The sequence below is a fragment of the Peromyscus maniculatus genome, chromosome 15 (genome assembly GCF_049852395.1).
Source record: "Peromyscus maniculatus bairdii isolate BWxNUB_F1_BW_parent chromosome 15, HU_Pman_BW_mat_3.1, whole genome shotgun sequence".
NCBI classification, from domain to species: Eukaryota; Metazoa; Chordata; class Mammalia; order Rodentia; family Cricetidae; genus Peromyscus; species Peromyscus maniculatus.
Window position 1 is genome coordinate 689,637 of NC_134866.1, and position 27,472 is coordinate 717,108.

Here is a 27,472-nt window from a genome sequence, read left to right on the forward strand (position 1 = left end):
GTTCTTTGGCAGAAGCAGGTGTTAAAGGTAAGGAGTCATTCTAGGAGTTGGAAGTCCTAGAGCTGACTGTGCTGACATACCTATGAACAGACTAAAGGCCGCTGGATAGTGAATCTTGAGTGGGAGAGTTGTAGCATATGTGAACCACATCTTAAGGGAGCTGGGAAAGAATGGAGGCTGTGTACCAGGCACAGCTTACAGAGAAAATGATGCATTTGTTCTTGCAGCCATTTCCAGAGACGTGTGTTAAGAAGACAGGGCTCTGTGGGCCAAGTAGGGAGCCAAGCAGAGAAGTATCACCAGAACCAGCCCGGGCTCGAGGAGGAAGGGAGAAAGAGGTCTCCCTGAAGATGAGCAGGTCAGAGAACAGAGTGGCGGATGCCCTCCAAGGGAGAAACTGCAAGAGGGGATACAGAGATGGGTTTCAGAGGCTGGCCAGGAGGGAGGGGCTGGCTAGAGCCAGATGGACCGACGACGACCAGCAAGGACCAAAGTCAAAGAGAAGGGTGCAGAGCCTGTCCAAGCTGATGGGCAGTGCTGGTCCTTCATCAGTGTGGGACTCAAAGAGGCCAGAGCTAGGCAGACGTTCTGGAAGGAAGGGAGAAGGGTCTATCCCAGCAGGCCAGGACAGTTTGGTCCTACCTGCTCTCCCTCTCTTCCAGGTACCTTCTGTCTCCGCCCCCTGCCCCCCACCTCGCTGAGCTTGTGCCTATCCCCTCTCCCAGCCAAAGTAATCAAGAAGAGTCTCTAAGACCTAGGTGACCCCAGGGTTCTCCCTTCCAAAGGAGGACTCTAACACTCACCGACCTCTTTAATTTGGGATCCCAAGACCAATGTTTGGGAGGGGTGGAAGTTGTCTCCCACAAGACACCTCAGAGGGCCAGAAACCCGGAGTCCACTGCAGGCCCTGTGTATACTCATAGGTGCCCTGTGTCAGTCTCCGTGGCTGTGTGGAGCAAGGCAGGACGGGCAGGACGGCAGGACGCAGTCGCTTTGGTTCCCGACCACCTAGTAAATAAAGTCCCAGTGCAAAGGGGTCCAGTGCGCTATGGGCCGCGGCCGCGGGGGGCGCTGCGAGAACTGCTGTTAAAGCCCTGTCGCGGGCGCGCGCTCTCAGAGGGATCCCGGCTGCTGCCCGCGCCGCTGTCTCCCGCTGCCGGGCCAAGCCTCGTCCGACGGCCCCGTCCGGGATCCAGGCTTCACCAGCCGCTCTCGGCGCGCTATCCACCCACCCCGGGCTCTGAACCTCGGACGTGCACCTGAGAGCGCGGCGGGAGGTCCAGGCCCGGCGGCGACATGGGGAAATTTCAGTCCAAGCATGGTGAGGTGCGGGCCGGGGGTGGGAGGAGGGAAGCGGGGGAGGGGGACGGGAGTTGGGGGGTGGTGAGCTCCGCCACTCACTGTCCCTTTCCTCTTCCCCGCGTCCTCCGGCCGGCCGCGCCAAAGCCGCAGCAGCCTGCAAGCGGAGAGAGAGCCCCGAAGGTGAGTCCCAGCGCGGCCAGGGCGTGAGGCGGACCCCGGGCCGGATGCGCAGAGCTCCGGAGCGTGGGGCGCGCCTTGCCTCGCGCCCTCGGGTGGGACACTCCATGGGTCTTCCGGAGCGCGTGGCCCCGGGGCTCTGGGGACCGGGTGGGCGCCTCGAGGCGGACTTGGCAGAAGCGCACCCCGCGGGGCTCACGGTCTTCTTCCTTCTCCGTGGGTGCCGTGTTTCCCACGCGTCTGTGGGCGGGCCGCAGGGGACAGCTTCGTGGTGTCTGCGTATGCGAGCGGCCGCAAAGGCACGGAAGAGACCGACCGGCGGGCAGGCGGTGGTGTGGAACATCGCGCACGGGACAAGCAGGTAAGCGACTGGGTAGTGGGCGGGGTCGCACAACCGCGAGCCTCGCAGGACTGGGGAATATGCCCCGAGTTGTGCCTCTTTATCACTGGGAGATGCGGAAGGCATGGCTCAGATGACTGGCCAGGATAGCCCATCCCTTCCCAGCATCTGGCATAATATCCCAGAGGGGGCTTGTGTGGAGGAACTGGAATCCCCAAGCCCTAAATTAGGGGTGGACTGGTGGCTCACCTCTCAGGCAGGAGGAGCTGGTGAAGGGACTATGCGGCAGAGATGGGCATCAGCCGGGAGCATGATATCAGTATCCCAGGCCTGAGGAGTATTCCAGGCTTAAGGAGTTGGGGGACCTCCCCGTCCGTTGATGGATGCTATAGGGCCGGTTGCCTGCACAGTGAAGTTGTCAAGATGTTACTCTTGGCTCACATCTTTTAGAGAGAGGACCACAGGCCTGCAGAGAGGGTCACAGGTCAGATGGGCAGTGGGAAAACTGTGCTCCCCAGACCACAAGTGTTCTGACAGTAGATTATCAAAGTGCCATGTGCAGGGGCAGAGAACTGCCCAGGGCCAGGGCCCCTGGGGTGAGGTGTAGTGGGACTAGCAAGAGGAAGTGAACCTTAGGTTATTTATGTTAGGGAGAGCGGATTATGAGAGGACAACTACATTACGCTTGCTGACCTACAACTTGCTCTCCATTGCTGGCTCCGCTCTACAGGCTCCTCACTGGCCCTGAGCTCTGTGAAGTCAGTGTTCTTCCTGGAAGGACCTTCTGGCTGGTGCATACAAACTTCTGGGTGTTTGTGAATACTTTGTGTGGCCCTGACCTGAGCCTTGGGCCTGCATAGGCTCAAATTAATATGTACCAGAGTTTGTATCTGTGCTTCCTGGGAGGATCTGTCGTCGCTGTCAACGTGGGTGTGCTGAGGCATTGTGGGTACATTGTGGAGATTCAAATGGGCATGTGCTGTCCATTTCTGAGAGAGGAGACCAGGCCAGGCAGCCAAGGTGCTGCCCAAATCCATCTTGCTGCCACTTATATTTGCTGAGGAATTCTTGGTGGCCAGCTGATGCCTCTGAACTGCTTGGTTAGCCAGAGATGTAAAACTGGGGCTGGCTCTGGGACCCTGGGACTCTTGTTCATGTCATGGGAAAGCATTTAGGCTGGCCCTACTCCTTAGCTGTGAAGCCTGGGGGCTTTCTCCCTAGCAGCAAGTCTGGGCTCGACCCTTGGAATCCCCACTCGAGAGCAATAGTGTTCAGAATGGGGCACAATTTAGCCGACAAAGAAGTGTGTGTCAGGGGAGTTGGAGGGCCAGAGCATCTCTTCTGGAGAGTGCAGGTGCTTCCTGTGTAGTTCTGGAATTACTAAAGTGAAGCTGTGATCTTAGGACCATGAATACCACACTTCGGATCTTGCTGTTGCTGTTGGGTGGGTTCTGCCTTGCATTGTTTCCTCTTAGCTTTGTCCTTCTTTCATGATAAGGCCTTTCTAGGGTGGAAAGAGCTGTCTGTGGGACTGACTGAGCTTAAGTAGCTGTGCTCAGCAACACTGTATGTCCTGGGCTGTCCTTTTCTAGCTGTGGCTCCTGGCCAGGTAGCACCTTGAGTTGAGACCCTGCCTAGGCATCACCCTCATTAGGCTCAGGAACTCTTGAAGCCACTTTGCTGTCCTTGTGCCTGGCAGCGCTTGCCCAGGTCTGGGAGGGACTCTATCCTCATACTGTATCTTCTGTCTGGAAAGCTCAGTAGGGACAGTCAGAGCTGGGTGTGTCCTTTCTCAAATCCTTTTCACAGTGTCCAGAGTTCTGCCCAACTTCATGTCCCAGGAGCTGTGCCCTGAAGAGGCCAGCCCTGATCATACTGCACAACATTCCATGCCATCAATTCCCAGTGGCTTGTGACCTCTTCTGGGTTCTCATCTGCTCTTTTGCTTTTGACCATGTTACTAAGCTGTATAGGTCTGTGCATCTGTGTGTATCTAAGTGTCCTGGATGCCACTTCCTGCCTTGAGTGGCCATCCTTGCTATTTCCAGAAGCTCTGTTGTGTGGCAGCACCTGTGTGGCCCCTTGCCTGTGGGATGGGGTCTAAAGAGAGGGGCATGGGTTAGTTAACGCCAGCCAAGTCATGGTTAAGAAAGAAGTATGTGACATCGGAACTACTGTGGTCACAGGCTTTGAGAGAGTACTGACGGCCGGGGCTGTAGTTCAGGCGGCAGCTGGTGGTGGCTTTTCTCAAAGCGGCTGAGTGGTCATCCATGGGGCTCCACACCGGATAATTTTCTTATGTGTGTACTTGTTCCACCAGACTATCTTTAATTTCTCCAGCTCCCCCTGAAGCTGGCAGGAAATTGCTCAGAAGATGAGAGTCACTGTTTTCTGTTGTGAATTAAACACAGATTTCCATTTAGCCTGAGGAAGGAGCATTCTGGCTCACTCTAGCGGTGGAGTTTGGACTCTGAGGGATCTGAGTCTGTATGTAAGTTGAGGAGGGCCACCTAGAACCATGTCCACGGCTGTCTGTGGACATTCCACAGCTGTCTACATTTGCCAGAGGGGAGGGCATGGGTGCATGGCCTGTTGAGGGCTGTGTGCGACTGTCTTGGACAAACTTGAACTTCACAATGCCACTCACTAGCGCCACCCATATCTACTTGGCTGTTCTCTGTGTGCTGACATGTCATACCTTTCAGAAGGAGACAACCTTAGAAGATATGGGAGTGACCAGTGTGGGATCCTATGGTTTCTTTGGGGGCTGAACTCTAGACCAGGGCTGAATTCACTGTGCAGACCTTGGCTTCTAGCAAAACAAAAACAAACCAACGGCCCTCCCGCATTATCACCTTGTCTGCAGGTTCCTCAGAACTGGAAAGCTTGCCCACCCATGCTTTGGTTCCTTCCGAGTGGCTAGAATTCTCTGGAGCTGGCTGAAGAGCCTCAGCCTCTTAGCTCTGCTGCTCCTGCTGTGGCAGAGGTAGTCAGGCATTCCCCTGACCTGGGCCAGGAGCCACCTCACCTGAAAAATTACATGCTTCTGTTAGGGAAGGGGAGATGTTAGCCTTTGAGAAACTCCTCATGTTTTTGTCACAGCCTAAAAACCTCCCTATCCCTGGTCGACCCAGAAACATGGCACATGGGCCATAAGATATCTGCAGGGGAGATATGGAGCTCCAGGGAGATGATGGGGACATCATGCTTCCTCCTCAGCTGCTGAGCCTTGGAGCCCCCAAGAAGAACAGTATTTCCCTGGGACTGCCCACAGAACAGCTGGAAGGGAGGCCCTGAAGGCATGGGGTAGAAGGGGGGTAACCTGGGTGTCAAATCCATCACGGTATGTCATCGTTGTTCCTCGTTCTCTCTGTGAGCTCCGTGTCTGGCCTTTGGGACCCAAGTCTGACTCTTGGGAAGTTGGCACAGAAGTACATAGTGGCCCCGTGGCTCACTGTGATGCAGGGACATCAAGGACAAGCCTGGGGGACCAGCAACCTCAAGGAGCACTGAGGATCCCCAAGATCAAGTAGTCAGGTAGCATTGAATCACTGTCCCTTCTCTGCTTCTAAAACTGAAGGTGTCTCACTGACCCTCACATAGTCTGTGATAAACTGAGTGGTTCTTACCCAAGGGGATTAAGTGAGCTAGCAGAGGCCTCAGGAACCACCTGGCTGATTTGCAGGAGATTCCTCTAGGAGAGAGGAGACAAAACTGGCCTGAGGACCCAACCTGAAAGAGCTGGTAATGTTTTCAGGCACATGGCTGAAGTTTACTTCCCACGATGTGGATGGTGCTAATTAGAGAAGGGGATGGAGGCACAGGCCACTGGGCTATCCCTGTGTTGGTGTCATCTCAGGGGTTAAGGCCTCTGGAACTAGCCAGATGCCATGCAGTCAATGTCTGACCCAGTCTGGTACTTGTGGGGGGCCCTGGGGCTGCTGCGATGTCCTCTGCCACTGAGAGACCGTGTATACTTGGGCTCTGCTTTTGCTCATTGGCTAGCACTCTGCTGTCTTATGACAGGAGCTCTGGGACACTGACCATATGAGGCCACAGTTAGGGTTGTGGCCACAGAGGCTGGAGGGGCAGATTCCTGATGTCTACAATAGGGAATACGGTTGGCTGGCACAGCCTCTGTGTGCACTGGTCGTTGGAGGCGTGTTTCCCTGGGATTCAAGTTCTTTGAGAGAATCCCAGGAAGAGCAGGAAGTGCCCCCTGCTGGTCACAGAGGGAGTAGATATGTGCAGATGTGGATGTGCCCACCTCTGCATCCGAAGAGCACCATGTTAAGTGCCTAGGCCAAGGCTCCAAGATGTGGGACATTTTGCCCAGGCTGCCACCTGGACTTGGGGTGTTTCATAGATAGCTGGGACTGAGGCTTATACCTGGGTAGCTTCTCATGTCTCGGCTTCTAGAGCAGCTTCAGATCACAGCTGCTAGTTTTGCTGCTGAGGGAGCTAAAATGTTGGCTTCCTAGAAGTATTAATGAAAGTGGAGAAGTGGCTTCAGCAGACTGGCCATTTTGGCAAATGCTGCCACCTCTCCAGAACTCATGTTACTTCCTAGTTTTACCTGTGGCTAAATAATTTATCCATGAAAGTTTTGTGATTTACGTGTGTGTGTGTGTGTGTGTGTGTGTGTGTGTGTGTGTGTGTGCGTGCATGTGCACATATATATGTGCACATGTGTATGGAGGCCAGAGGTCAACCTTGGTAATGATTCCTCAGGAGCCATCCACCTTGTCTTTTGAGACAGTCAATGAGAGTCAACCTGTGATTACCACTGTTGACCAGAAGTCCTGTTCAACCTGGAGCCCTGGTGAGGAGTGAGGGGTCTGAGGTGAGCTTGGGGCAAGACCAGCAGGAGTGGCATGGCTAGGAACCATAGCTCCAGTCATACACAGGGGAATGGCCAGGACTCATGAGCAGTCTGGGATTGTAGTCCAGCTTCATGTGCAGGAATAGGCTGGACAACTTCCCAAGGGCTATAGCTTGTCAAGAGCTGGATAATACAGGCAACATATCCAGACCCAGACCCTTCCCAGCATTGGGGACAGCCCTACTTGCTCTGTATCCCTTTTCACTTGCTCTGTAGTCTGGAGGCAGGGGTTTGTGGTCTCTGTTTCTTGGTAAGTAAGAAGTGGAGGACAGGGCCATGTTTCAGTCCCAAGCCTCAGTAGTGAGGTCAAGGGGTGCCCACAGGTCATCTGCACAGAGGTTGTTGAAATCCTGGTCAGAGCTAACATCAGGAGCCCCATGCCATGGCCAACTAAAACATGACTCTTTTCTTCCCTGTGGTCAAGAGGTAGGAAACTAGCTTTATCCACAATGCTGTGGCTTAGCCATGTAGCCCTATCTTGTGGCCTAATCCAATGTCTCTGGAGCTTGTTTGCTGTGGCCTTGAGTCCACATACTTCTCATAGTCGTATCAGGAGAGAGGAGGGGACAGATGTGAGGGTCTGTAATGGGATGTAGGAGTTTGGCAGAGGCTATTCCCTGTGCTTCATCCTGGCTAGGCCCAGGGAGTCTAACACATAGCAGGGCCTCCCATATGTGACTAGAAAGCCTTGTGCTTAGGAAAGCTGAAACCTGTGGACATAGACCTGTTCTTCCTACAGGGGAGAGGAGCTCTCAGAATGTTGCCTATGTCAGAGAGTCTCTGGGCTATGAGGACAGGCTTGTGCCATCCCAGGGGATTATGGGGAAGCTGACCCACAGCAGCTCATGAAGACTGCTGTTCCTGACTGGTGGGTAGAGAGGTCCTATTGATCTGTGTGGCTCTGTGGGTCACAGGAAAGAGGTGTTCATGGGGAAAGCTTGTTTATATAACCCCTGGATATACACTATACTACTGGGAGTGAGGTTGGCATTAGATGGAGATCTCATCTGTTCATGGAGCTGTTATGGGTACCCTTGTGGGCTGCTCTCAATGTGGACAACACTGAATGGTACATGCCCTCATGCCATTCAGCTCATCTACACGGGAGCTCTGCTCTGAAACAGTGACCAGGTAAGACCCGAGACCCTGACAAACAGGGCAGCAGGTCAGTGCACTTGTGCCTGGAAGGGTCCGGTGAGTGTGTTACTGCTGTGTCTCTCTCCTTTATAGCCTCCTGGTGGGCTTTTCTTCTTACCAGAGGGAGGGTCTGAACCTAAGCTCCCACTATCACTCCCACTTCTGAGAAACCAGTTGTGTCTTGTGAGTCTCGTGGTCAACTCTACCCACTGGCAGAAGGGTCCCTAGAAGGGAGCAGAGAGCAAGCATGTGGGGCAGGTCCCCAAAATCTGACCTGGGTCATGTCAGAGAAACTGAAATGCCCCTGGTATGAGAGGATAGGATATGCCCTCATGCTACACAGAATTGTCTGTGCCCACTGGGACACTGTTCATGTGCTTGATCTGCCAAGTAGTGGGTAGACATGCTGACAGGCAGAGCCTGGTGGGGCCCAGGTGGCCATAGCTTCGGGAGAGACACAAGGCTCTGGGGTGGCTGCAGGGTCATTGGAGCCTGTGGCTTAAGGTAGGCTCCTCACACTTGAGGTGGCATATGGGAAGGTTATCCACACAGCCCCCGCCCCCTTCCCAGTCCTTTGCTTGGCTATCCTTGGGCTGTCAAAACATGAATGCCCTCTGCCCACTGTGAACATCCAGCATGGGTCAGAGCAGGTGGGCTCCTCTTGGGCTACCCAGTGGTGGTAGAGGATCATCCTTGGGCTCTGTTCTGTTCTATTAACTGAGATTGGTGCCAGGTAACATTGAAGTCTGGCCTAGAACATGGATGGCTGCTTCTTAAGGAGGACAGCATTGTCTCAGGCCTGTGGGAGGTGAGAATGATTATCCCATGTGCTGGCTACCTGACCAGGTTCGGCTACAGCTTGTTGGATGCTCATGGCCGTCCTGGGCAGAAGCACAGCATGGCTTGGGCAAGACTGGCTTGCTGGAGCTGCTGCTTACAGATAAACCTGTTAGGATCAAAATCCCTCACTGGCCCCCAACCTGCCTCACAGCAGGATGCACCTCCTGCTGGGCTGGTGTGCGCTGTAATCAGCTTTCACATTGATGGGAGATTTGGCAGCATCCGGCTGGCAGCCCTTCATGCCAACATTGAACAAATTGGGTCTGTTCGATCCTGTTTGCCACGCACAGCTGGAATGTACTGACGGCAAGGAAGCCCTGCAGCCAGAAGGAAGGATTTGTTTTACTTTTGTTCTGCAGAATCTTCTCAGTTAGCAGTAGCTCACTCTGAGCCCTGAAATCAGAGAAGCTAAAGAGCATGTAATATTTTAATACAGAAATTCAAACAGAGATTATTTTAACATACCATCGGGCATCCTGATGGATCGGTGTCTAGAGCTCTGTGAAGGATGTTCTGTGTGCTGGGAAGCACAGCCCTTCCTGCTGTTTGTCCCCAGAATTTTAGGTGCTGCTAGCTATTGTTCGGGGAGGGTGCCGGCAGGGCCCTCCTAGCATCTTTTATACCTGTGATGTGGAGGTCCAGAGTTGGTGCATACACTGAAGGGAAATGAGTTATTTGTATCTCCTTGAAGTGAAAGCCTGACCTCATTCTGGCTCTGAGGAAGAACCTGCTCGGAAACCGCAAGAAACAGCCAACCTGGCAAAATAGGTACCCTTCCCTTCCTGCCCCAGGGACCTGGCACAAAGCCCTCCAGTGTTCTCCTGGAGAGAGTGAGAGTGCAGGTGGCCCAGTCAGACACCCCCCCCCCACTCCCTTCTACTCACCCCATTCAGTGAGCCCTCACAGGTTTTGTTAGCCTTCCTGGCCTGTTAATGCTCTTGATAGGGAAGTCCTGGCTGCTCACCCAAAACTGTTGGTCTCATATCCTGCTCACTTACTCCTTTCCCGCAGCTGAGGGCTCCTTAACTACACTGAAACTGGATCTCTGTGCTCCATGCAACCCTGGCTCTGGCCCTATATAACTCACCCAGTTCAGGATGTCAAGCCCATGGGTCTCCTAGATGAGTAGGGTATCCCTGGACTTGGCCTATCCTTATTCCCTGTGTAGGTGTCCCTGGGGCTCCAGCTGGCTGCTCCCTCTGGTTGGCATCAGCAAAGGCCCCCAAGGTGGGAGTAAACAGTGCAAATTCCAGGAGGAAGTATATACAGAGAACTAACTACACCTACCTCCTAGGAGCTACAGTAAATAAAGTCGTGTGTACCAACCTTTCTGAGGCTCTAGGAGGCTACTTACTGTCTGTGGCAGGCATTACAGCTAGCAGGGTACAGGAAGCCCTAGGGGAGCGATGACCCCCATCCCCGATGGACCCATGGGGCTTCTGAGACCCACTCCATGGCTGTGGAGCAGGGACGTGGCATGGCCCTATCTTTACTTCAGACTTGTTTCAAATGATTTGGGTTTTCTTGAAAACACAGCTGGTGTTGACTCTGAGAAAACAGCCAATTGGCACTTTATCCTCGGTCCCCTGGCTGTGTTTTGAGCAGTAGCTGGTGGAGTTAGTGGCTGGGCATGATTGGGATGAGGAACCAGTGGTATCTAACGACCTTAGGGGATAAACGTGTCATACATACCCTCTGTGGGAAGACCACTGAAATGGTGACCCCAGGGACCCCATCTCTTCCAGGCATGCATGGCAAGGCAGCTGGAGCTGGCCACTGGCTTGGCTCTGTGTATCCATATCCTGACCAAGAGGGCATCAGCTCCTCTGTGGGGAGGACAAGCTGCCCAGAAGGATCTTCGGACTTGGTCTCAGGGCTCCTTTTGTCTGTGATGCACAGAGTATAGGACAGAGGCTGGCACAGAACAGGAAGAACATGTTGGTGTGTTGGGGCTCCTCGGGAAGCAGTTAGGGAAACAGTGGGTACCATTTCTCTGCCCATGGTGCAGGGGACCAGAGCCTTGCTGGCTGAAGTCACCAAGCCAGAGCTCTCATGTCTCACTGGCCACCTCCAGACTTGGAAGTCAGAATATCCTTGGCCAGTCCCTCGGACCTCATTCATATGCCAGGAGACCCTGCCGTGTGCAGGCTTTCCACCCTCCCGTGTCTGGATGAACCTGGGCTTCCTTTCAGCTCTCCCTGCAGCTACGCAGCCTTCAGCTGCCTGGAGCTGGTACCGACTTCTGAAACAGATTATTAAGAGGCTACAACACAAGTTTGTCATAGGACCCACTAAATTTCCTTAGGGTGGGTTTGGAGGATCTAGGTTTGGCTTTTGTCCCTTTAAGACCTTCAAGCAGCTGCTGCCAGATAGGGTAGCTGTGAGGCCCCCCTTTGATCTCCACAGCCCCGCCAGGCAGCAGAGCCAGTGAGGGTCTGTTTCCACACAGCTCTGTGGAGAGCACTTAACAAAAATGAACACCATTTATTGCTTTTTCTGAGTTGTGAGCTCCCCAGGGGCCTGGCGCCGGTTTTTAGCCTGCTTATCTCTGGTAAGAACACCACATCACACAGTCCCTTCTAGAGTAAAACAAAAACAGTAACTTAGGGTGCAGTCGAGCTCGCTTCCAGCTTTGGAATTAATCTGCCTTTGAAATGGGAAATGTAAAGCTTTAATAGGAGTGAAAGGAAACCAAGATGTCCAGTGGGTTTCCTGAGTAGGAGTCTAGATGGAGGGAATTGTGTGGGGTCTGCATTAAAAATGAATAGAGTCCACTTCATCTAAGCAGAGGCAGAGGGATCTGGGAGACCCAAGTTTGGGTTCCATTCTGTTATTTTGCAACCTCTGTGGCCTATGAGTGGTCATCATCAGAGAAGGTTGGCCATGCTTGATCAGTATTTTCTTTGAAAGACAACTGTGGTATCCGGCATAACTGATGAAAAACACCAGTGTATAGACCAGGAGCACTGGACTGGAGCACCAATGGCTAAACCCAAAGCAGTTTCAATGTGCTAAGAGCGAAAACAAGTAGTCAGCATGGTTTATATTACTTAATTCTCTGGGCAAATGTATGGGTGTGTGCGTGCGTGCGTGTGTGTGTGTGTGTGTGTGGTGTTGTGTTTGCATGCACAGTGGATACAGACATAAATATATACAGGTTTCATATACACATGCCTATGTAGATTTCATGTGTGTCCTGAACTTTGTTTCAAGGTGGGCCCTGTTTCTGTGGGTGCCTTGGTTTGAGACGGAATCCTGGGGGGGGATGTGGAATCTCCTTTCTTTGCTGAGGTGTGGGGCTAGTAGTACTGTGCTTCCCACTTGGGTGGGTTAATGTGGATGACACAAGTCACCGAAATCCTTCTCTCTGAGTGAGGGGTAGAGAGTCTTGGCAGCCAGACGTTAAAAGGAGGCTACTGACCTCCCTGGCAGCATCTCATGTAGCAAGAGTTTCTCCACAAGTGGCCTGGGTATATCTCTGCAATGCACTCATCCAGCGACTCATTCGCCCTCTCCCACCTGTCTAGAATTCTCTGTGAACTGGCCATGGCCTGCACCGCCTTGGTGAGTGTGGACAGTAGATTGTCAGCTCCCCACATGGCTGATCAAATCCTGCAGCAAATATGGGCCCTTTAGAGGAGCATTTCAGGGATCAGTGTATTTCGGGGTGAGTGAGTGTTGGGAAAGTGGTCCATGCTATATCTTCTATTATTTATCAAATGACGGAAACAATGGGAAGCTCTGTAGGAACAAGAGGAAGAGGATGATGGAAATGTTTGTATTTTCTGGACTGGACAGAAAGTGGAGGAGGGCGAAATACTGGTGTGAAGGATGAGTGTGTGTGTTTTAGGAAACCCTGTTACTCCCTCAGTTACCCATCTTTTATAAATTTCAGGTTTTGGTTATCATAAAATCCCTGATGAAAAAGGTCCAAACTCCCCCCTCCACCCAATTTAAAAAAAAATGTGCAGAGTAAAAACACCCTGCAGATCTTAGAAGACACAAGAAACCGGCATGCACTTGCTTTATTTCCATCCTGTGGTGGCTTGGATTCACTGTCCTTAAACATCTTGTTTTGGATTCAGGCACTCAGGACCTCATGGCCCTCAGCCCCTGCAGGGGACCCGCCAGGCACCACAGGAACTGCTGGGCCCCTACTGCACATGTGTCGGAATTATTAAGCCCATAAAACTAGATTGTCACATCTGAAACTGTTTAGCTGCTGAAACTGAGACGTGACTTCAAAGCTGGCCAAGCGTTTCCAGACAGACGAGCGGGCTGGCACCTGGAAGTGGAATTCCAGCCCCTGGCGGCAGGCAGAGTGGCCTCCTCACCTTTTCCTAAGAAAACACTGTTCCTCAGAGCCTAGGACTAGATGCCACACCTGGAAACCTATTTGAGGAACAAGGTTCCTGCATCTGAGGGCTTTCAAAGCCATCATCACCCCGGAGTCCATTGCTTCCCTGCTCTAAGGTTATCTGCAGCCCGCTTTCCCCACAGTCTCCTCCTAGCCTCTTGTTTCCTGCTTCTTACTAGTCCTTACCCCTCTTCCCCGGCAGGAGAGGCTATGGCCCTGCTCGCTCCACCCTGCAGCCTCTTCCTTCATTCCCTCTTGACCGGCTGGCTCCAGCACTGGCTGCCCTGGCTTCAGTCACCCCCTTCAGGGCATCCCAGCTCTTTGTGGCTCTCCAGGTGTAGTCTGACCCATGGGCGACACCCTGAACTTGAGATGCCCGAGAGGATGCCCACATTCATCCCACAAGCAGCACATCGGCAGCCTCCAGGCAGGAGCCTGGGTGTTCTCTTGGCTCCCTCGGCTCTCCTGCATGCCTTTGGGCGCTTTAAGCCCACACCTGAAGGCACCACTGGCTGCTCTCATGTTCTCCTTCACCTCCTGTCTGGCCCCACAAACATGGCGTGAATCTCACCTAGGTGCTACACCTAGGTCTTCCCACCAGCAGGCGATTCTTAGCCCAGGCTCAAGCCCCAGCACCGGTCTTACAGAGTGGCTAGGACTGACACTGCAAAGCTTTCCCAGAGATCATCCTGGTGGCCTCTGTCCTATGTTTCTGGAGAGTTCTGTGTCTGGGGTAGAATGGCTACAGGGGTCTGTCAGGAACTAAAGTTCAATGTGGGTAATTTTTCTGATGGTCAGGAGCTAATGAGTGAACAGACATATAAAGACCCACCCTAGTACTTGGCCACCACCCTAACCCTAACCCTAACCCTAACCCACCCTTCCCAGGGACCCTGTGGTGCCAGCTGTCCTGTTGGGCACAGCTCTGGACAGTAGCCTCAGTACATGTGCTATGGCCTCACCTTCTGTTTCCCCTCCCCTGGAGTACCACTAAAGACCTAATCCCTACTTGTTTCCGAATCCTTGCCTGTTTCTGTCTGTATTTTTTTTTTATCTGACTATATCTGTCTCTCTGTGTGTCCCTCCCCACAACCCCACCCCATCTCTGAAACTGACAAGATCTGGCTGTTCCTCCTAGTCTGTGTTCAAGGGTGCACACACAACCTTGACCTTAAAACTGATGGGTAGCGCCAGTGCTTCCAAAACCCCAAAGGCTGTGAGCCAAGGGGAGATGTGGGCTTGAAGGTCACATGCGCACTTCGTCACAGAGAATAGGATTCTTTGGGAACGCTCACTGCCTGTCCTTCCTCCAGAGGCCTGACTTGCTGCTCTACCTGAGCCTGGATTCTCCTTGTAGCGGAAGTCCTTGGACCTGGATTCAGGAAGGGAGATGTGGTCTTACCTCTTGATCTAGACACCCAGATTGTTTCTGGACAGGAGTAAACATTCGCCCCCTAGAGAAAGAGAATTCTCAGAAGCCAGGCGTGGTGACACCCGCACTTGGAAGTGGAGACAGGAAGGCCAGGGTTAGACACCGCCCAGCCCACAGAGGCCCTGTCTCAACAACCCATTAAAAAAGAATCCATTCCCATCCCTTCCATCAAGGACCTGCATGTGCCCACCAGCGTTCCTGGCTTTCACAGTCGGCCTGGGAGCCCAGACTTCTAGCAGGTGCCCTTTCTCCATACTGTCTTCTTTTCAGAAGAGAGAAGCCCCGTTTTTAGAACCTTTGAGACAGGTTTAAAGGAACTTTGCCTCTTGGTGCCAGTCTGTCCCTGGGCCTGGTTCTGGGCCCCCACTTCTCCTCTAGGACCCCCAGCAGCCCAGTGGTTACCCTGAGGAGTCAGGTGATTGGTGACGGACATCTACACGTGCCTGACCTTTGCTTGAGGCGCAGGTGGAGACAGTGTTCTCATGTTCCTGAGTCTGGGGCTGCTTCAGGCAGTGAGCGGCCAGCACATGGTTATCTTGAGGCCCGTCTGCCCTGTGCTTCCTCTGTCTCTCTCTCTCTCAGAGCTGCCTGTGGTGAATGCGCATTTGGAAGATGCTGAGGCCCTGCAGGTTCTAACAGGTGGTGTGATTCAGGAGCATGACCCTCCTTCAAAGATGCCACCATCTCTGATTCTACTCTGCTGACAGCAGGACAGCTTGAGTTGCCCCCGACCTAGGAAACTAGGACTCTGGGTTTGTTGGGAAACTTCCCTACTTGCTGCTGCCACCCAGTGGCAATTATGGGGAATGTTTGTGGGCTGTGACCTGAACCTGCCTGGGGCCTCTCAACCTCAATACCCTGTGGGTTAATGGAACAGGTCAGGGCTGTGAACTGTGGGCCCCTCATTTTATGTGTGAATAAACGGGTGTTTGTAGGATGTAGACTATCCATGAACGTAGCAGCAGGGCAAGGAACCCCTCAGGTCAACCCAAGTTAATCCCAGACTTAATACCATTGATGCTTGTCACCTTTTTTATGGGTCATGTTCCCACTGTGACATGGACCCCACAATCATGACACTGGTCCCCAATGGCTAGGAGAGCATCCATCAGAGGCTGGGGAATGAGCTGGTGATGTTTTAAGGGCAGCAAGCAGGGCGTGGGGTAGGGTGAGTCCTGGAGGGAGGTGCCCCTGGGTCAGGCACTGAGGAGATATGCAGAATGCTAAGCTGGAGCCTCATCAGGCAGCTGGGGTCCATATTAACCTAGACATGACATCCAGTGTGACTTGGACAGGGCCAGACATCGGTGTCTAGCAACTGCCAGTGTAAAGAGGAGGTAAAGCCTGACCAGAGAGGGTGGCTTCAGAGGCCAAAGCAAGGAGGGTCTGGCAGAGGGTATGGCTCAGGTTCCTGAAGAGGAACTGGGGTGAGTGGGGATGTGAGACTCTCAGGAGAATCTTCTAGGGCCCAAGGTCACCAGACTCTGTCACAACAGGGGTAGGTAATGTCCGCCTTTGATAGCCTTGCTTGTGGGCCTAAGTCATAGGGACTTGGCTGCGCTGGGAGGGCTCCATGTCTGGCCAGTGTCCCTGCACAGGATTTATATGATGTAATTAAAGCTCTTGGCTCTTCTGTTTAACTAAAGCGTTCAGATTAAAGGGCACTTCTATGTAAGCAGGACAGATTTGACTAAAACACCAGGCAGAGGCCAGAATTACCCCACAAACATTCATTTTCTTCTTTGATCTGGGGCCTCTCTGGCCACCCCTTGGCTGGTGCTTAGAATCCTACATGTTCTAGGGTTTGGTGTATGCTGACAGTCTGCTGCAGTGGCCCTGCCCACACGGTGTGGCCTTGGCCAATTATAGCAGCCATGGCCTATTATTGTATCTTTGGGAATGTCCCAGGAGACCAGCCTGGAGCTTGGGTGGGATCTTTTTTCTTTATCTTATTTTCCTTCTTTTCTTGTAGTGCTGGGCTTTGTACCTAGAGCAGTGCATCCCAAGCATGCTCTCTCCCACTAGCCCAACCTCACACAGCTAGAACCCAGTTCCTTTTCTGAATTAAATATCCTTGCTTCTCCACCTACTAGTGCTTTTAAAGTCTATAACCCATTCAGAGCTCCAAAATCTGCTTCTCAAGATTATTTTTAAAATAAATGGAAGGTATCCATGAATGCTGGCTGTTCCCGCCTCACAGACAGGATAAAGCATGGTATGCATTTACAGCAGGTCAGAAACTGGTAGCTCTAGGCTCTAGGCTTCCAGCTGTGTCTCCATCCTGGGGTTCTGTACCCACCAATTTCTCAGTGAGATGAGACTTACCGGTTGATGAAGGATTCAAGCTCTCGGGCCAAGAGCTAATGGGGAGCAACCGAGTCCTGGAGTTCCCTGGGGGAAGGGACTATGAGAATCTTGGGGATCCTCTCTGCTCTCACCCATACCACTTTTCAGGCCCTTCCTGGAGGTGGGTGCAGGTGACTCGGGAGATGACCACCTTGACCTTGGCTCCTCTTGCCCTGGCTCCTGTCATCTGACAGTGACTGGAGTCTTCGACCCGCTCCCTGGCATCAGCCAGCGTTCGTTTCCCTGCATAACTGTGTTTCGCCAGCAGCAATTTACAACTCCTGGACTTGTAATCAGACATAGGACCTGTCAGCCACAGCACCCTGGATCTGTCCAGTACGAAGCTGAGCCTGTGAGTTCCATGTCCTGGAATTCTAGCTTCTATACCTCACAGAAGTTGGAACTGATGCTTTAAAAGTTAGTCTGATTTCAAAGGGGAAAAAAGTCCCAAATTGGGCTTTTAGAAATGAGTAGATTTCATCTTACGTTCATCTGGGACAACTCTAGGCTCAGGCCTCCAGTCTCAGAAGGACATGGCACTGTGCACTGTAGACATAAAAGAGTTTCACAGGACCAGGACAAACTCCTAGCACTTCAGTAAAATCAGATCTTTTGTGCCTTGAATCTGTGGGTTATTTGATCAGTGAATTAATGAGTACTCCTACTTCTTCCTCCTTCTCCTTTTTGAGAAAGGGTCTCACTATGTAGTCCTGGCTGTCCTGAAACTTGCTGAATAGGACAGGTTGGCCTCAAACTCACAGAGATCCCCTGCCTCTCTGTCTCCCAAATGCTGAGAGTAAGGGTGCATGCTACCACCTGCAGCTAGAAAGAGGACTTTTAATAATTATGGTGTTTTCTCAACAATATGATCTCCAGTGTAATCCCTTAAATGACAACCTAAGAACAAGCCATATAGGCAGCCTATCCCTAATGGTTCCCATGAGTTGGGAGGTCCAGAAAGAGGAAGACTTTGGGGGTATTTATGAGATGTAGATATGAGCAGGGGTCTCCTCTATTTCCTGGCCCTAGTCATTCAGCCTTGACCATTTTGGTCTCCTGCCATGAGGGCTCCTCAAATGCTGTGTTTCCCACAACTGGTGCACAGCCCCAAAACACCTAGACAGGAGCTCCTCCCTCTTCCCTCTGCTGCACTCTGGGGTAGTCCTAAGGGCCCATCCTGGCTTCTCCTTTCAGGAGACCAACACTGGGCTTGTCCTCACCAACCTCGCACAGCTAGGACCCAGAATACTGTTGTACTCCTGTCTCTGTCCCTTGAACCTGTGTGTTTCTGGTATTCCTCTTCCACGCATTCTGCAGAACAGTCAGCCTGTCCATTCAGGCTTGAGTCTTTTCATGGTTATCGTCTTGGTTGCTGCTACAAGCAGAATGCTTTTCCCACTCTATCGCAAAAGCATCAGGTTTTTACATATGCTGCCATTTCATGCTCTGGATTTGATCGAGACCTGTATCCTTATATCCTGCAGATGGATGTGACCCCACAAGGTGGTGCTGGGAAGCCTGCCAGGCATCCCATATTCTCCACAGTGAGGAATGGGGTGGGGGTTATTTCTTGGTTCCTGTGGTCACTGACAGGGTAAGAATGTGCCAAACTGTACCTGGGATACTCAGTTTTCTGAATGAGATATAAAATTGAGGAACTTTGTCTTTCTCTTGCCTCCAGCTACAAACCAAAGGCATCCTTTGACCCATGTTATCCCTAGGGACATTGCCAGCTGGCCAGATGTATGGCTCTTAGCTCAGCTTCCCATCTACTCGAGGCCTCTCAAAGCTTTGAAGCCACCTGGAGTCAAACAGAAATGCCAGGAAACTGGCGGGAAATGCTCCTGGGGGCCCTGAGTGCTGGGCTGGGGCCTGCGAGTTCCCCCCGCCACGAAGGGCCCTTTGATTGCAGATGGCACATTTTATATTTCCTGTCTTGTAGCCTTTGCCTCTGTGGATTATTTACAAGAACCATGCGAGCTTTTGTTGTGCAGAGTTTCTGGGCTTAAACATCGCCTGGATGTGTTTGAAGTTCTTCCCATTTTCCCATAACTGGTCCTGAGATCAGCTGTGGGCCGAGGGTGTTTGCCGGCAGCCATCCCTGCTCCTCCGCCCAGCCATGGGGGAGACAGCGGCCCCTCTGCAGCTCCAGTGAATGCCAACCTGAGTTCATCCCATGGGTACCATGGGGGCAGCTTTAGTGGAACGTACTACAAGCTAGGCCAGGAATAGTGCCAGGCAGGGTTCTTGGTCTCAAGGCTTCTTATACCTGTGGGTTGGCAGTGTTAGGGCTGAGCTGCAGGGGGATCCCAAGTCTCACTTTGGACGGCGGGCTTTGCTTGTAGGCAGTGAGGCCCAGTTCCGGAAATGACTCCAGCACATGGTCCTTGTACATTCTGCTGTATAAAGCTGGAAGGGGTGGTGTATGTGGGCCCACAGATTGAGGGGCCTCTCAAGGTCTGATGCTGGTGTCTATTCAAGATCTCAGCCTCACAGAGCTCCTATCTGTTGTCTTCCTATGCTCTGCAGAGCCTCATGGTTATACGTGGCTGTTCTTTTGCAGGAGCTGCCCAATGGGGACCCTAAGGAGGGGCCTTTCTGGGAAGACAAGGGCTCCCTAGAAGGTGAGTCCAGCTCTAGCAAACATTCCCAGATTTCACCCTGACTTGAGGGCTCACACCACAGAACCCTCAACACTGGCATATAAGAGTCAGGGTCAGTTGGGTCCTAGTCTGAAGAGCAGTTAGTTTTTGAGTAAGCAGCAGCCTCAATCATCTGTGATTCTGTACCAAGCAGGCAGCTTGGATCAGTCAGTGGAAGAAGCAAAATGTTGAGCCACAGTGTCCCCATACACTTGTTCATTTTGTGTTTGTAGTTCTGGGACTGAGCAGAGAGGCCGGGCTTCATGGACTGGTGCTCTTGAATTCTGAGCTAACATCATGGCTACTTATTGCAACAGTGTGGAGTGGTGGAGCGTCCTAAACATGCCACCTGTGACTTGAACCTCACCTGAGTCTCACATGCATGCATCTTTGGTGGAGTCAGCCCCACCCAGAGATGTCATAAGCTCTTACAGGATACTAGTAGGTGCAAAGGACTGGCCTTCAGACATCTGCTGACGCCCAGAGGGGCTCCCAGTGCTGCCTGCTGGTAGTCAGGCACTGGGTATCCTCTTAGCCCATACCCGGACAGATGCCTGACCACTGGCCCTGGGCCCCTCTCCTGAGGACACAGCTTGAGACCCAGAGGATAGGTGAATCCAGAACAGGGCTCCTTATCCTTCCATATAGGGAGCCAGGGGAGACAAGACTTTGGCCATCAGATAGCCCACATGTCCTTGTCAGTGGGTTCTGGATTGAAGGTGTTAGAAAATGACCATGAGAATGTGGAGAAAAACCTGGTGATGCAGGAACTCACTCCCCTGGAGGACTCTGGAGTGGAGACCACTCTGTTAGGATCTTGAAGGCCCTTCTCCCACCCCCTCTGTACAGTGTCAGCCTAGAGGAGACATTGCTCATTGGGAGCCATCAGGTTGAGGCTAACCCTGGTGAGGCCTCTCTCTATTCTACGGGAGCAGCTCTTAGCTCAGTCCCATGCAGCACAGAGGCAAGCAGAGACAGTCAACCCATTTCCCCTGTCCTCATGCTGCTCACATGGGACGGGCCTTGCCTCATCTCCTCTTGTCCCCACAGTTGTGCTGCCCCCTGAGAAGTCTGAGGGCCATGAGGGTCAGGGGCAGCTCTTCAGCGTGGATGACGGGGAGAAGGCAGCAGGCCACGAGGGCCCACTCAGAGCCAGCAAGAAGCACTTGAACATTGATGTAAGTCCTTTTCCCTGCACACCTCCATGAGTGAGTCCCTAGGACCCGGGATGAATAATGGTGGCCCTAAATGGGGACCATGTCCATGGCAGCCCTGTGGGTTCCTCAACCTCCCTGAGATCTTAAAGCAGGACTACAGTGTGCTGCTCTGGTGGGTTGCATGGTATGGCTGTGAACTTGGCCATGCTGGGCGGATGGGTCTCCGTATGGAATGGGTATCCAGCACTACTGGACAGGGAAGAACAGCAGGGTCTCCTACCCCACAGGCAGGGGAGCAGCAAGAACACAGTTCTAATTCCTCTTACTCAAAGTGATCCTGAGTATTTGCATGCACAGGGGGGAAACTGAGTCATGAGGCATGGTGTCAGTACATCATTAGGAGGGGGTAAGGGGATGGGCAAGGACAGGGACTGAGGGTTGCAGCCAACTGCCCTTGAGCTTCCTCGTCCCGGCTGCAGACGAGGAAGAACTACAGCCGGGGCCTTCCCAGTCCCACTTGACTCTCCCACCCCTGCACACCGCCTACAGGCCCTGCAGTGTGACGTCTCAGTGGCAGACGACAACCGCCAGGAGTGGACTTTCACACTGTATGACTTTGACAACTGTGGGAGAGTCACCAGAGAGGTAAGGTGCCCTCATGCGTCAGACCACCCATAGGACGGGGGCTCGCTCAGGTCAGGGGTATGGCCTCTTGAGATCTGGAACCAGTCTGATTCAGTAGACAGATGGACAGATGTCTGGGTCCTCAGACGGAGAGACAGAACGAGCCTTTACTGGAGAGAAGGAAGAGACTAGAACTTTCCTGAGATAGAAGGGGAGGCAGAGTAGGGACCCACTTTCACATCCTCAGCTAGCTAGTATCAGTGTCTCCTTACTCTGGAAGTCTACACGTCTCCCCATCAAGTCCAGTGTGGCCTTTCCCTATAGCTGTGATGTCCCCTAGGCCAAGCTTGGGACAAGAGTCCCTCACAGAGCAGCCTGGGTCCTTGGAGTGCCCCTACTCCCTTGTGTTGTGTGTCCAGGAGGGCAGAGAAGGCATCTGCATGGGCCATGTGACATGATGCTGAAAAGTTTACCTGCTCATTGATCTAATGTTTGAATGTAAGAGATGTGGCTTAAGGACAGACAGCAGGGCTACCTTCAAGCCATGCATGACATCCTGGGGCAATTCTGGGCATAAGATAAAGCAGTCTCTGATGGGGAATAAGTGGACCCAAGGTGCCTGCTATGGCTAGGGGATGAATACATGCTTGGAAAAGAAGGGAGAAATGTCTGTCATGTTGGTCCCAGGACATGTCCAGTCTGATGCACACCATCTATGAGGTTGTTGACGCCTCTGTCAATCACTCCTCGGGCAGCAGCAAGACCCTCCGAGTGAAGCTAACTGTGAGCCCTGAGCCCTCCAGCAAGAGGAAGGAATGTCCTCCTGGCCAAGGTAAGGGGTCTATGCCAGGAGCCTTCCTGTTTAAATGGTGCCATCTCCATGAGCACAACCCCTAAGACAGGCCACTTCCACAGCCACCTAATTTATGTTTCATCCTTGCTCTTCTCTGTGGCACTTACCTACATTGACCATTATCATTATCCATTGACCCCTGGATATCAGCATTGTTCATGTCCCCTAACCACTTTCAGTCAAAGATTCTGTTTCTACAATGTCCCAAACAGGACCCGGTACCTGGCAGGGGACAAAACTTTGCGTAGTGAGTGGATGGATGAGCAAGAAAAGTAATTCATTAACAAAGGGCATTGTGGTGTAGGCCTCCAATCCAAGCACTAGGGGTGCAACAGGGTTAGAAGTTCAAGGCCAGCATTGGTTATAGCATGACTGTCTCAGAAAAATAACAACCCAATGACAACAACACAGAATGAGTGGGTGGATGGATTCATGAGACGTGAAGAGTGCGTGGGTGAAGGACAGGCAGAAGCATGGACAAGCAGGTGAGCAGGGGATGAGTGAATTGCAGTGAGGCATGCGAGAGTGTCACACCTTCCTTTCAGACCGGGAGTCCACTCGTGGCAGAACAGAGAGTGAGCTCACAGAGGACCCCCGAGCGGCTGACCGAAAGCTGTCTGCCTACAGCAGGTGAGGCATGGGGCCAGGGGGTTGCATCCTGCAGGCCTCCCCAATTCCTTGTCAGGAAGAGTGCTGAAATAGGTAGGCCCTGTGTGCTGTGAAGGGTGATGGTACCTGAGTGGGGCTGAGCACCATGCCCATGCAAAAGAAGGGAGCAGGGGCCACTGTGGCCCCAGTTAGGTGACCAGACCAGAGAACACCCCGATGTTTAGGGCCACTCCAGCCTCGTGAGACCTGTGGTGGGATCCTGGGTCCTGGTAGGCTGCCGTAATGAGCTGTGGACCTTAATTCTCTGGACAACATACAACATTGCCCAACTGCCTTCCTTCTGCCTTCTCTAGACAGTGGGTACTAGTCCGGGTCCCCACTTAGGCTTCCTAGACAACTATCCACCTCTGCAGGCACCCCTGTCATATGATGTTTGAAGCTCTGGCCATGAGTACGTGGTCAGGCCTATCCTCTCTGCTGCACACAGGAAGCCCAATGCTGATTCCCAGACCTGCTCTGTGCGAGTACCCTACTGTGTGGATGAGAACACAGAGCGCAGAAACCACTACCTAGACCTTGCTGGCATCGAGAACTACACATCTAAGTTTGGTCCTGGTAGGTACCGGGGGACCCCCACCTTGTATCTACCCTCTGGGTGTAGATTCCTCCCTAAAGGTGCAGGTAGGCAGGGGGCTCTGGGATTCCGATGGTGTTGGGCCCCAGGTGTCCACACCTCATTTAGACATCCCATCATCCTTTGCCTAGATGTGGATGCACATCTTACCCTCCTGCCACTGGCAGGGGCCTGGAAAGCAAGGAGGTTAAATATCCAGGTATGTGTTTGAGACATGCTCTGGCTTAGGGAAAAATATAAAACATTTAGGTTCAGGAGCCTTCCAGCTGGGGGAGCTGGCATGTTAGCTAGAAGAGGTGGACAGCCAGCATTGTGGACACCTGTCCTGCTCTACTGAACGTTCCTTTAGAGATTCATGAACTGCAGCCTGGCTGGTACTCTGAAAGCTGGAGGCCAAGTCCCCCCTAGCACCCCATTTCCACCAAGCATCCCTTGGGGGGTTCACTCAGGCCATTTGAACCTTGTGACAGTGGCTCTGATAAGTCCCTCCAGTCTGTTCCAGACAACCGGAGCTAGAGATCCCTGGCTGAAGTTGACCTTCACCCAGGAAGGGCTGGCCCTGTGTGCTAGATACTAGAGCTTTGATCCTCTGATGATGGGGCATCTGAAGAGATGGATGGGGATCCAAAGAGTTTAGTGGGGAGTTTGACCACAACTGGCCCCACGTACTGAGGCCACTGCTACCAGGTTATTTTGAAAGTCTGATTGATTCCCTCCCTCCCTCCCTCCCTCCCTCCCTCCCTCCCTCCCTCCCTCCCTCCCTCCCTCCCTCCCTCCCTCCTTCCCTTTCTCTGTGTGTGGTGGAGAGAGGGACAGGGGATATATTAATGAATTAATTCTGGTCCTTCACCGGAGTGTCCCTTAATATGACATAACTTTCTGATGCCCCTCATGTCCTGGACAGGGCTCTGACTATGCTAGTAGAGAATCTCTACTAATCGGACCTCCACCACAGGGGTGAAGGGCCAGCTGAGCCAAGCCCCTTTAAGGAGTGACACAGTGGCACCCAGGGTCCTTAATGAAGGGCTGACTCCCTTCCGGGATATAAGATCTATCTGGAACTGAGCCGTGACCTCTTCTCCCTGCCCAGCTTGGGGCATTTGGCCATCTGAGCTGTGACCCAGCCTGCAGGTCACCTCTGTTCGAGCCCATAGTGCAGAGATGGCATGTGTCCCAAGCCTTACTGTGGGCCACCACTCTGTCTTGTCCCCAGGGTCACCACCTGAGCAGGCCAGGCAAGAACATCACGGCAGGGCCACACACATTCCAAGCAGGTCCCGATCACAGGAGTCGGACGCCCATGCCATACACCACCGCAGGTCCCAGGTCCTGGCTGACCATGTCGTACCAACGAATGAGCCTGCTGTCCGGGCCCTGGCTGCGCAGCCCCGGCTCAAGGGGCAGGAGAAGCAGTTCCTCAGGTCTCCCAAGGGTCCAGGAAAACCTCTCGGGGCACCAGGCAGCAGCAAAACAGGGAAGACGCTCAACTATTGCCTGCAGGCTGTCCCACTGCCCCAGGGTGCTCAGGACGGCCACCACCTTCCGCAGCCCCCACCACAGCCCCCACCACAGCCCTATGGTCACAAGCGGTACCGGCAGAAGGGCAGAGAAGGCCACTCACCACTCAAGGGACATGGCCAGCCTACCATGGTGGAGCATGAAGTGGTACGGGACCTGCCTCCCATGCTAGGGCCAGAGGGCTACATGGTGCCTGTGATCCAGAGGCATGAACACCATCACCACCATGAGCACCACCACCACCACCATCACCACCACTTCCACCCATCCTAGCACCCAAATAAGTACTCTGCCCACATGCCCTCGGGGACACAGAGCAGGTGCTGGCATGTGCCCAGTAGAGAGTACAGCATTCCCAGGCCTAACACCCAGCTGCAGATGTCAAGTGGACACCAGGGAGATGGCACCAGGCTGGATATTCATGGACAAAGCCTTCCTTCTCCATGCCATTTGGATACCAGGATATTTGATGGAGCTGATGATCCTCAGTAACAAGTGCTCCTGTGTGATCCAGAAAGCCCATGCATGAGGGCAGAAAAACATCTGCTCTTACTTTTTCTGCAGTGTGGTCCTAGGATGTTCAAGGGACTGTGCCTAGACATTCTTCATATCGTTGTGGTCACTGACCTTTGGGTGCCCCAATTGTTCGTGGCACAAGACCAGGAGTGAATGGAAATGGTAAAGCTTTCTGTGAGGTTTATTCATTGTAGTCAGCCGGCTGGGCTTGGGAAGTGGTTCTTCTTCAGCGTACCATGTCCTTTGTTTCCCACGTGATGTCACACAAAGCAAAACAAAGAGGTCAGAGTATCAGCAAATGTGGACCGGGCATGAATGAGCAGAAGGGCAGGGTGATGTTCAGCGGGCAGCTCAAGGCTTGGTCTCCAGAGCTTCCAGCATCCTAGGTGGATGTGGATAAGACCCAGACAGGTTGGGAGGGGATGGATCAGGTACCATGCTGGAGGCCCTCACCTAGGCTGTGCTCATTCTTGTATCATAGGGACTTACGTGTCCCTTCTACAAGGGCTGCAAGGGTGTGAAACCTCAATAAGCCATGGTCTTTTGGCTCCACCAGAACAGGATACTGCAAGGGGAATTTACCTCTTGTGAGTTTGTGCAGGTAGCATCATGGCTTCTTAGCTTAAGAAATTGTGCATTCTGTAGCATGCCTTACCTTGTATTAAAACAGACTTTTCTGAGAGCTGTGGTCAGTCTACCTATACCATGTAGCTGCCAGTGGAGATGACAGGTACATGTTGTGAAGGGTGAGTGCTGTAGAATCATCTTGGCTAGTGTTGGTTGATATACACAACTCTATAGTAATTCTTACTAAGGTCTAAGAAAAACCAGAACTCTAAACCCAGGATTTACCTCATGCTGGCAGGAACACTGGGCACCACATCAGCCACATGGCCATGGCTTATGCAAACATTCATATTCAACAGAGAAGCAACACCTTATCGCCTCTCCTTAAACACTAAATTCTACGGAATTCCTGAAGATCTGAGTGTAATGTCTCCTGTGAGCTGGTCCCACATGCATAGGGAGACCTGGGGATTATTAGCCCACAGAAGGCTGTTGCTGGTCACTTCACAGCTAGAAATCACATACATGCTCCTGAATATAAAAATGACTTTCCTTACAATATGACTGAAGTCCCTATGTCATGGATGTAGAGACGGTACACATTTGTGGCTCCACTGCCCGCACCACAGCAGCGGGATTGGGTAGGAATCATCATGGCCTCCTAGCTTGTTTCTCAGTATGCAGCATTAAGAGGTCCTTTCAGGCTGAGAGAAATCACACAGGATATCCCTAAAGACACCTTGGTCCATGGTTCAGCTGAGTACCTAGGAAGAGGGGAGATTCTGCCAGGTCTGGGCTTTGGCTTCATCCTTTAGGAATTCAGGGCAGGTGGAAGTCCTGACAAGCACATGGAGGGCGCCGAGCACCTGCCACTATGTGAACGTTAAGCAGAGGAGTCAGCACCGCTCCAGCCAGCTGAGGGACCACACCTTAGCAGCAGGATCCATGGTGCCAGTGCTGCATGTATGAGGCTCAAAGAGATGGGAAAGCATTTGTGAACAAAATGAAAAACAAAAAACCAGATCATTTAGTTAGATGTGGCGGTGCGCGCTTGTGGGAGGCTCCATCGGGAGCGATAGTTCAAGACCAACCTGCACTATACAGTGAGACTGCCTCCCCCTCCCCCGCCCAGTCGCTTGTGTTCTCCAACAGTTGGCCACTGTGGACATGGTCACTAGTGTCTGCACACGCAGATGAGGACAGTGGGTCTGGTGAGGTGCAGAAACTCAGCCTGGGTTGACTCAGGGCCTCCACGACCGCCTATAAGTCAAACCACAATGTTGCTAGTGGAGACAGAGGCAAGACAGCCAGAAGCTGCGATGCTTAGCCTCCTCTGCGCTGGGTGCCAGTGGGAGTTGGTAGTACCTAGCAACAGAAAAGGGTGGCTATTGTGAGGGAAACAAAAGGCCTTGGCGGTGTGAGTGGAGGCTGTGGCTGCTGTGTGTTCTTAGAACTGAACAACCTGGTACATTGCCAAATAAAAACCATCAGGGAAACAAAGGTTCCCAAGATGCCCGTCTCAGCAGGCACCCTGTCACC

The 27,472-nt window shown here is 52.7% G+C and overlaps 1 protein-coding gene across 1 annotated transcript; it reads left to right on the forward strand.

The window, feature by feature from the left end:
• The first annotated feature begins 1,115 nt into the window (after positions 1-1,115).
• On the forward strand, positions 1,116-26,488 carry Nkd2 (NKD inhibitor of Wnt signaling pathway 2). Its single transcript, XM_006990015.4, has 10 exons — positions 1,116-1,321; positions 1,447-1,482; positions 1,737-1,840; positions 19,377-19,437; positions 20,506-20,633; positions 21,162-21,257; positions 21,924-22,068; positions 22,635-22,719; positions 23,186-23,313; positions 24,546-26,488. The coding sequence occupies exons 1-10, from the start codon at positions 1,297-1,299 to the stop codon at positions 25,121-25,123; spliced, it is 1,386 nt and encodes a 461-aa protein (XP_006990077.2). The 5' UTR covers positions 1,116-1,296; the 3' UTR covers positions 25,124-26,488.
• The last annotated feature ends 984 nt before the right edge of the window (positions 26,489-27,472 follow it).

Excerpts from the sequence above, each read along its gene's own strand:
- Nkd2 (XM_006990015.4), top strand. The coding sequence starts at position 1,297 with ATGGGGAAATTTCAGTCCAAGCATG. Across the intron at positions 20,634-21,161 it reads AGAAGCACTTGAACATTGAT|GCCCTGCAGTGTGACGTCTC; the intron begins GTAAGTCCTTTT and ends CACCGCCTACAG. Across the intron at positions 21,258-21,923 it reads GTGGGAGAGTCACCAGAGAG|GACATGTCCAGTCTGATGCA; the intron begins GTAAGGTGCCCT and ends TGTTGGTCCCAG.